Source organism: Drosophila subpulchrella, chromosome X, assembly GCF_014743375.2.
Source record: "Drosophila subpulchrella strain 33 F10 #4 breed RU33 chromosome X, RU_Dsub_v1.1 Primary Assembly, whole genome shotgun sequence".
NCBI lineage: Eukaryota > Metazoa > Arthropoda > Insecta > Diptera > Drosophilidae > Drosophila > Drosophila subpulchrella.
In genome coordinates this window covers 13,895,840-13,905,379 of record NC_050613.1, presented here as the reverse complement: position 1 = coordinate 13,905,379, position 9,540 = coordinate 13,895,840, and the positions used below count along the sequence as shown (strand labels likewise).

Genomic DNA, 9,540 nt, shown 5'->3' with positions numbered 1-9,540 from the left:
TTTTGAAAAATTTCATTGATCATTAAAAACAATATTTTCAAATAATGATTTATCGCAATGAATTATTTTTATTGTAGGCAATATTTCGAATTTTCCTAGTGCATTTATTTTTCAAAGAAGAACGAAGCCAAGGAGCAGGAGCCAAAGGATATGTCACCAGGTGGAAGTGCGCATTTAATCCAACCAAAAGTCCCAACATCAACAGCCAAACTGTTTCAGAAAACAGAAGAAAACAAAAAAATAAAAAAAAGAACAGAGTCAAGTCAAGGACTCAAAGTCGAGGGGTTAATACCAAACATGTGCCGCCTCTAAACAATGAAAATGACTTTTCACCGAGAGGGAAAATTGTACAAAAAATGCAAGGGCAAATTAAAATGTTCAAAAGTTTTCCAGGACATTTTTAGGACGGGGTGAGCTATTTGCCCCTTTTCATCATGGCAAATTTACGAGGTTCCCTGTAAAGCCACTTGAAAGCATCTCTCGCTCATAACTCATGATGTTTTTCGGCCCCTCCTTGGCCCTAAATCTTTTTTACTTTTATTTTTCTTCCCTTTTTTTTTTTTGTTGCCTTCCATTGGGCTTTTAATTACGCCCAAGCCCCTGCAACATCAGAATGGCCCGAAATTAATTTAGCCAAATCATGGGGAATCAACAGGAGTAGGCCCGAAAAAAAAAATGTAAAAAGGACATGTGCGTGACGAAGGGGGAGATGGGCAGAGCCAAATAATAGAATAGAATGAAATGGAATGGAGATGGAAGAGGTACATGGAAACACAAGGGTTAAGCAGCGCCAGCCTCCCACATGTGTGGGCGTGGCCCTCCTTTTTTATATTTATGGACACTACGTGTTGTAGTGGGCGTGTTATGGCCATATCCCACCTTTTATTTCGCTGCCGGTTTTTAGGGCCAAAGCGACAACATAAAACAGTCGTAAAATTTATTAAGTGACATTTTTGTGTATGTAAAATAAGGCAACCAGAAAAAAATGGGCATAATCATAAAGAATGCCAACAGAAAAATATAATAATAAAACAACGTAAACACGAGAAAAACATTTGCTGGACAAACGTTAATTGCGCACCAGGAACGTACAAAAAACAAACAAGAAAATTTGGGAAAATCCCAGAAAAGTTTTCCCACCTAATTTCCTTTGGAATTTTAGCAATCAATTAAATATTAATTAATTGGCTTGTTGTCTTCTCTCCTTTTTGGCCAAGTTTACTTGCTAATTTTACATTTCCTAATTGCTCATCAGTCGCTTGATTGTTGCCCCATCCCGCAACTTTTTTTTGAAAAACCCCCCATTTACGCGGGGTGTTCGCTCATTTAGCTGGTTAATTGCATTTCATTTAATTTCCGTAATTTCTTTTGCCCTATTGACGATATTCTGTTGGCATTTCTTGTCGCGTTGGCCCCGAAGTTTCTTGTTCATTAGCGTACCAACGTTGCTACCAAATCTGCGGGGGCTGGCCACCAGGTGGCGCCACCCAAAGGGACAAAGGATATTGAAGGGGTCCAATTTCTCTCGGACCATTTTTCCATCTCCACTTTTGCTCTTTCACTGCTAATTGCACAGCATTTTAGTGTCCCCATTTTGACTCCCTGTCTTAACATTGTATTTTTTAAAACATGTATTTTCTTGGTTTAATGCGGTCCTAAAAGTTTCCCCAAACATTTCACTTGAAATCTTTGTACAACCTAACGAAAATGTTTATCAAGGCTGGTAAATTATTTGAAATAACTTTAAGAAATACAAACAACTTAAAAAGCCCCTCCGGGGGCGCCACAAAATTTGTACATTAATCAGCTTTACATGGGCAAAGTTTAATAATGTCATATCCACAAATAAAAAACCAATTGCAATAACCTTGTATATTTCTAAGCCAGTAATTGAGATTTGGTAGTGTTAAGATGTGAAATTGTTAAGGCAGCTGCTCCCCCTCGAGATCTAGGACTATGGAACTCGATTTCATCCGGTAGGTTAGACCCCTGGGGGGATCTTCGGGCGGTGGCATGGGCGGCGGTTGTGGGATCAACGGCAGCGGATGCTTCAAGCGCCAAGGATAGACGCTGCCATGACGCTCCATGATGCCACGTTTCTGTGGCGGCTTCAAGGCGAAGGAGAAGGACCTTTGGATGAGGGACAATGGCTTGGCCTCGCACTGCAGGGCGTTATATAACTCGATCTTCTTGCGCGTTACCATGTGGGTGGTGGGTGGACTGATGGCCTGGTTGACGCAATTATCCCGCCACAGTTCGAATTCCTCGATGGTAAAGGCCAGATTCGAGACATCGTTGATCTCGTGGAGCATCACCAGATCCTCGTAGCGCAGTCGCAACGCCACATTCGTGGGTACCTCGCCGACCTTGTAGCCAAAGTCCAGCTCGCCGAGGCCCAGAATCTCGGCAATCCGATGGTCGGGCAGCTCCTCCTGCCCATTGATATTCAACCGGACAAAGCATCCGGTGACGGCCTGCTCGAAGGCGGGACGAACCAGGAGCAAGCCGATTCGATGGCGACTCAGACGCAGCTGCTCCAGCTGATCGCGACTGGCCACCGGGAGGTCGGGCGTGGGCGGCTTCTCGTGACCCTCCACCCAGGACTCGTCCTCGTCGTCGATCCGCAGTGGAGAGGAGCGCAGGTGGCGGAGTTCACGGACTATTTCCGCCGCGGGACGACGAGTTCGCCGGAATGGCTGGCCGGCCATTCAAATGGCTTGTTTCACTGCTGTTTCGCCGCCAAACGATGGGCTAAACATTTAAATAATTTTTCGTTGACTTTTTGGATTAGCTTGGACCAAAATTGAATGGTGACAACTGGATCGGTGAGACAGAACAAACGGCTTGGGAATATTCAAAAATGAAAATGCTTAGAAACATGCATTTGAGCCATATTTTTCTCCTTTTCATACAAATTTTTTCCGACATCGTCACAATCAAAAAATCCTAAAAAATATAAGCAAAATTCTTTTTGAAAAAGTCTTTTTGCAGTTACTATTATGGGTTAAGAAATGTATTGTACCATTCAAACGGCATTTTAATTACCTTTCCATTGATGCCAAAGCTTACAAGAAGTAAGTTCAAATTATGAGTATATTTAACTTTTGTTTTGTCAAAATACTTATGCCGACCACTGTATAAGAGCTAGAGAGTTGGGATTTCACATTCAGATTCCCAATCTTCTGACTCAGCGCATATTTATTATTGACGGCCGAATGTTGCACATTAAGGAAAATTTGTTTTATATCATAAGCGAAAAAATGTGATTCAGATTTTGTCAAAAGTACGAGATTTTAGTCAAAAATACCAATTTTCTTTCCCGTTTTTCAATCGTAGTTTGGCCAAATCAAGGCGTACAGCTGAGAGACCGACTGTTTTGAGCAGCTTGCTACCTAAGCTATAGATCGCCATCACATTAAGGAATATTTATTTTTAGACGAATTTTCGCATTTTTAGATGGGGTTGGCATCATGTTTTCTTGTGAAAAATGTGAAAAATTAAAAATTTCCAGGCTTGAACGCCGATGGATTGGAAATTAAACATCGAGCTCAACGAGGTATGACATTTCTCGTTCTGACGTATATTTTCTTTTTAGCAGCCAAAAAACTGATTTTTTATGGCAAAAAATGGGATTCAGATTTTGTCAAAAGTACGAGATTCAGATTTTAGTCAAAAATTCTATTTTTCTTTCCCGTTTTTCGATCGTAGTTTGGCCATATCAAAGCGTAGAAGACCGACTGTTTTGAGCAGCTTGCTAACTATGCTAACGATCGCCATCATATTTAGGAACATTTGTTTTTCGACCAATTTTCGCATTTTTTATGGGGTCGGCATCAGTTTTTTGTGAAAAATGTGAAAAATTAAAAATTTCCAAGTTTGAACTCCAACGGATTGGAAATTAAACAACGAGCTCAATAAATTCACAAATCGCAAGAGTTTTTACTATATACTATCGATATATACAAGCCATCGATGTTTTCAAAGTTCTAAAACCATCAATAGTATCCATAGTGGTATCGATTGTACCTACGATGCTGCCACGGGAACGACCTGCAATGGTATAGAAACTTGGGCAAGCCGAAGTAAGCTTCCTTTCTACCCTACCAAAAATCCGATTCTTAAGATAATTAGATTAAAACAAAATTTAAACGGACTGATTAGCAAAAGCAACCCCAAAAACATCCTTGCGACGATCCCATTGGAGTCGAACACTTTTCGGATTTCTCCCACCGGTCAGCAATAATCCTTGGAGAGCCGCTGAAAACCATTCATCAAGTTGTCAAACCAGGCAGAAGATGAGTGGAGGCCAGTTAAGGGATTGCTTTAAAGAATCGTTACTGAAATGATAAGTGTGCCCGTATAAGCGAAAAGCTTATCAGCTTGCAGGAGTCTGGCAACCCTGATTCTGGCAAACCCCAATCGTGTGCGTTCATACTAAGTGTCTGTCAAAAGTCGGTCAAGATATTGGATGCCAAATTTATTTTCTCAACTGGAAATTGGATTTCACTGAAAGTAAGCGCTTATAAACTTGAATTAACCCTAATTAACCTATTTGGGGTCTTGGATGAAGGTGTTAAGTGGTTTTCAGCAGCGGCAAGGAGCACTGAGACGACGTATTACAAAAATTTCATCCAGCAGAAACTGTGTGCAAGTGTGCAACTTGAACGACATGGCCGATATGCCCGACCTCGAGAGCCACGAGTCCATCGACGAACAGGAGGAAATCGAAGCTACCATGAACGCGGCGGTTAAAAAAAAACCCATAGCCACCGGGTCCGAGAAGCCCGGACCTGCAGCTCCCGAGACGGCGGCTACCTCCGGCAAGGGTGAGAAGCCAGAGATCAAGGCGGAACCGCCTTCCAACTCCTATGTGAAGGGCCTCGAGAAGGACTCGAAGGACGGGGAATCCCCCAAGAAACCCGACTCTGATCAGGAGGCCAATGTTACGCCTGAGCTGAAGGAACAAGCTCCTCCGGAAGCTCTTGGCCAATCCGGGGATCAGAACAACACCCGTCAGCTGGGCGGAGATATGGGCCTGGGGGAACAAGCTCCTCCGGAAGCTCTTTGCCAATCCGGGGATCAGAATAACACTCGTCAGCTGGGCGGAGATATGGGCCTGGAGGAACAAGCCCCACCGCAAGCTCTTCGCCAATCCGAGGAGGAACAAAAACAATCTAAGGGAAATTCATTGCCAAAGCGCAAATATCAGGATACGGACAACGATTCGCTCGCTACACCGACCAAGAAACCAAAGCTAATGGATCCATAAGACAAGGACCAGGAGATAGTCATCGCCAAACTCCTGCTCGCCTTGCCAAAGATGTGGATCCTTTTCAACCTTAAACTATGCCTATAGGTCATCTCTACGCCACGCCAGTGGCGGACAATTTGAAATATCATTTCATTGAATTAGTTATTTGTCTTGAAACTGAATAAACATAAATCCCAATAAACCAATAAAATACCTAATAATTGCTCGGGACAACTAATTGCTAGCTTACATAGTTGATAAACTTATAATTTGCCCCATATACAAGTATATGGTTAATTCAGGTTACCTCTCGAAAGGGTTAGATTTTAAATATCAATTTCGCTTATAATAATACAAAACAAGAGGGAACGCTAAGTCGATGTTATACGGAAAAGCTTAAAATCCTACCTAATTATTTTAAACTATTACCTTACAGTATTTATACCCTCTGATTTCAGTCAGATGTTTGCAACGCAGTGATGGAGACGTTTCCCGACGAGTCGATATAGCCGCGAACTAGTCTCAGTGTCTCCGACCCCATAAAGTATTTATATATATATTCTTGATCGGGATCATTTGGAGTCGGAGACGCTTTCTTCTAGCTGTTCCATACTTTCCGACGAATCTAGTCAACCCTTTTATTTTACGAGTGACGGGTATAATAAAATGTATATGTGTATAATTAATTATAAAAAAATTATGGTATTTATGAAAAAGTAATTAAAAATCATTTCCAAATTTTACAAACATATTTTCTCAGTGTTGTGTGCAGACCTAAGTTGGCATTTCAATTGTCTTTGAATGGCGGCCAAATTGTAAAAAAGGATTTTACGAGCTTATATGTGGCTTTGAGTGAAGGAGATAAATATACCCTAAGCTACAGCTGCCTAGGTATTACATAACTTGAAAGTAAATATTGCACATATATTTAACATTTTTATGGGATGGTTTCAACTAAACTTTATAATATGTACATAATTATATTTTGTATTAGAAATTTTATAAGTTTTGACCTGAAAATTAAAAACAATATTGTAGTATGAAAACTATAATTTGAATAATGGTTTCAATGCGAAATTAGTTTAAGTCTAAGTGCTTCCTATATATATTTTTTTTTTAATTTCTTTCAATTTTAATAGGGAATCCTTACCTTTTTTCTAGCTCATCCATTTGAATGCATTTAACGACCCGCCTTCGTTTTATGCCCTCCATAAATGCCAGGGGCCAAAACTATTAAATTTATATTAATTTTTTCAGTTTTTCCTTGGCTAACATTTCACTTGGCACCCGCTGCTTAACCCCCCTGTGCCCACCGTCCTCCCTTCCGATTATATATACCTGCTGGAGTGAAAGCGTGGGGGGATGGATGGGGGTGGGGGTTGGATCTTTTCCCATTTGGCAAAAGATTTATTATACAATTGCTTTAATTACAGTTGCAGCTAATTGTATGCGGACCTCCCGGGCAGATGCTACTTTTGATGCTGGCACAGAGCCCATTGAGTGGGTGGATTGTGGGTTGATGGTGGGCGGATAGTGGGCGGATAGTGGGTGGTGGTGGTCTGATGGTGGGGCAATGCAAAATCTTTGCATGCTTTGTATGTGAGTCTGCATAAATAACTTGCCTGTATGTGTGGCACATCGAATATGCTGTTCACGCACAAATTCTTGTGCCGCCTCCTCGTCCTTGCCAACCAATACCCAATCCGAACCACCCAACCCACCCCCTCCAATTTGCAGCACCGCCACTGCGCCCCCTTTTTTGCACCACCCCCGCATTCGGATCCTTGGATCCTTCGCCCCATCCTTCAGCATGCGCACACACTTAAGGGCAAACTCGTTTATGCAAGCTCAGTCATCATCATCATCATCGGCATCCACATCCACATCCACATCCCCAACAGCATCACTATCCAGGCCATAGCCCATATCCCATATCCCATGGCCCACCCCCGAACCCAATCCCGATCCCAATCCCAGTCCCCAACACCTCCTCATCTTCGATGAGCTGACCAACAGAAATTTTCTTCGATTTCGATGATGGTTACTTTTTTGGCCATAAAGCAAGGGACACACTGCCAAAAATGATTGATTAATCGAGCCAAGAAGCTGGAAATGATTAGCAAATTTTTTATTATTTTACATAAGCCAAAGTTTACAGCGGAGCAAAAATAAAAACATGTTAGTAAGAATCATACATTAAATTATTTTGCATTTTAAGTGGATAATTGTTTTTAAATTTTGTATTTTAAAACTAAATATATAATTACAATAGATAATACATACAATTTTAAAACAAATTTTTGTATTAGTAATTAAAATTGTTTTTTGATTATTCTTCATTCTTTTTCGATTTAGCCATTCTTTTTTTGTTCTTACACAAATTTGTTTTTAGTGCACGAACGATGGTAGAGGTGGATTAAGACTAAAGTGGAAGGAGGATACGGTGCTCCAGAGGTAAAACTTGGGGCCTTGGGTTCTACAAAAACGTTCAGAGTGGGGCTTTGTTTTATAATAAATTTATAAGTCCAGTTTGAAACGATTTGAGGAAAGTGAAAACTAGGTCAGAAATCGAGAGAACAAATAAAAAACCAGAGAGATGTATAAAAAAATGACGTTCCGAAATTAGTTTGTAGACGTTTTGTTTTCATTTGGTTAATTATTTATTTATTGTACAATGTAACCGAAAGTATAAACTAAAGGTGCATCGAGGGATCGGCCATAGTTACTGGCTTTTGGCCAGAAAATAATTGACAAGTTTACTTAACGTTTTTAATTACACTTCATTGTCTGCTTGGCAAATAAAAAAAAGATACCTTGGCACACTCATTGTCATTCATTAATCCATTAACTATTTCCACACAATCCTTATTACCACAATAGTCGTTGGGTTCGCCAGGGCGCCACTTCAAAAATGGTGTCTTTCCAGAGGCCTACGATACGAAATGACCCTCAATTTCCCGATCGTTGGTCCCTGTCCAGTAAACACCATTCAGCTTAGCTTCAAGGGCATTAAATTCCTGATGGTCCTTGATCAATGCTAGATATCCACCCATCTTACGACAGGTGGCCGCAGCCGAAATTCAATTTAGTTTATGATTCTTTCCGATGTGGAAGTACCTCTTGCAGATTAATGTCCACTGGACCTGCTATGGATCCTATTCAGCTTAATATAGGTATCAGGAATCATTCTGAGCATCGGATGGAGCTTGCTGTGGCAGAATTAAGCACACTGATTTGGAGCATCGCTTAGTACACAAACGGATCGGATATTCTCCTCGGAAAAAAGGGGCACCAAAAAATGAAGGGGCCTAAAATCCTACCTATTTATTTTAAAATATTTCCTTACAGTATTTATACAATCTGATTTCAGTCAGATGTTTGCAACGCAGTGAAGCAGACGTTTCCGACCCCATAAAGTATATTAATGATCCCGACGAGTCGATCTAACCATGTGAGTCTGTCCGTTTCTCCGCGAACTAGTCTCAGTTTTACAATACAATGAGATTTTGTCTTTCATTTGTGTGAGTAATTTCACGGGGCAGCTTATGGATCTGTCTTCTGAATATTGCTAGCGCAGCAACCCGATAGAGTTGTTAAAATCTTTACGTTTGACAATTCAGTTCGACATTTGATATTAATAAATTTGGTGCGAGGCTGTAGACATTTGTCTGGAATTAAATATTTTTTCTCAAACGATGCCACGTCGGTCGAAAGTCGAATTTCGTACTCCCAAGAAGGGCAAGAAGAAGCGCAGAAGGAATTCCAAGCGTTTTGACAGGTAGGAACGGATAAAGATAAAAATAAATTAATTTTCAGCTGAGCAGCCAGAATATTTTCCGTATTTATATTTATTTTTTATATATTTAGTGCCCCAGTGCCTGTAGGTCAAGAAATAAAAGAAGTCGTGCAAGAAGACACCTCCTCGGAACTTATTTTGTCCTGGTAAGCCCTCTTTAGTAAACTAGGTAAATTATTCTATTATTAAAACCCATTTTAGGGCCCCGATTTCAGAACGATGGCCAGACGAGTTTTGTCTTGAGGGTGTCGTATTAAATTTTGGTATCCAGGGGAACATCGAACCCATCCACATGAAATCCGACGCGGAGCTCATGCCTCCACCAAAATCATGGATTGTACCCAAGGCCCGAATGAAAGCTTTGGCATATTAAATTATTAGAACCACCCGATGGGAACTCTAAAAAACCTAACTCTAACATTTAATTTTGCAAGCTATTGCTTGTAAAAGTTATACAAATAATAAAATATGTACTGACTTTGCTTTTACTTAA

The 9,540-nt window shown here is 40.7% G+C and overlaps 3 protein-coding genes across 3 annotated transcripts; 2 read left to right on the top strand and 1 right to left on the bottom strand.

Moving 5' to 3' along the window:
* Nucleotides 1-1,872: 1,872 nt before the first annotated feature.
* On the bottom strand, nucleotides 1,873-2,822 carry LOC119557188 (RNA polymerase-associated protein RTF1 homolog). Its single transcript, XM_037869837.1, has one exon. The coding sequence runs from the start codon at nucleotides 2,706-2,708 to the stop codon at nucleotides 1,923-1,925; it is 786 nt and encodes a 261-aa protein (XP_037725765.1). The 5' UTR covers nucleotides 2,709-2,822; the 3' UTR covers nucleotides 1,873-1,922.
* A 1,615-nt stretch (nucleotides 2,823-4,437) lies between these two features.
* Nucleotides 4,438-5,424, top strand: LOC119557460. Its single transcript, XM_037870225.1, has 2 exons — nucleotides 4,438-4,512; nucleotides 4,571-5,424. Exon 2 carries the CDS (start codon nucleotides 4,670-4,672, stop codon nucleotides 5,267-5,269), a length of 600 nt encoding a protein of 199 aa, XP_037726153.1. The 5' UTR covers nucleotides 4,438-4,512; nucleotides 4,571-4,669; the 3' UTR covers nucleotides 5,270-5,424.
* A 3,454-nt stretch (nucleotides 5,425-8,878) lies between these two features.
* LOC119557773 lies at nucleotides 8,879-9,540 on the top strand. Its single transcript, XM_037870671.1, has 3 exons — nucleotides 8,879-9,029; nucleotides 9,119-9,193; nucleotides 9,249-9,540. The coding sequence occupies exons 1-3, from the start codon at nucleotides 8,947-8,949 to the stop codon at nucleotides 9,418-9,420; spliced, it is 330 nt and encodes a 109-aa protein (XP_037726599.1). The 5' UTR covers nucleotides 8,879-8,946; the 3' UTR covers nucleotides 9,421-9,540.

What these genes read in the sequence shown, in the direction of transcription:
- LOC119557460 (XM_037870225.1), top strand. Translation starts at nt 4,670, where the DNA reads ATGGCCGATATGCCCGACCTCGAGAGCCACGAGTCCATCGACGAACAG.
- LOC119557773 (XM_037870671.1), top strand. Translation starts at nt 8,947, where the DNA reads ATGCCACGTCGGTCGAAAGTCGAATTTCGTACTCCCAAGAAGGGCAAG. An exon ending in AATTCCAAGCGTTTTGACAG is followed by an intron (nt 9,030 to 9,118) that starts GTAGGAACGGAT and finishes TTATATATTTAG; the next exon opens with TGCCCCAGTGCCTGTAGGTC. An exon ending in TCGGAACTTATTTTGTCCTG is followed by an intron (nt 9,194 to 9,248) that starts GTAAGCCCTCTT and finishes AACCCATTTTAG; the next exon opens with GGCCCCGATTTCAGAACGAT.
- LOC119557188 (XM_037869837.1), bottom strand. Translation starts at nt 2,708, where the DNA reads ATGGCCGGCCAGCCATTCCGGCGAACTCGTCGTCCCGCGGCGGAAATA.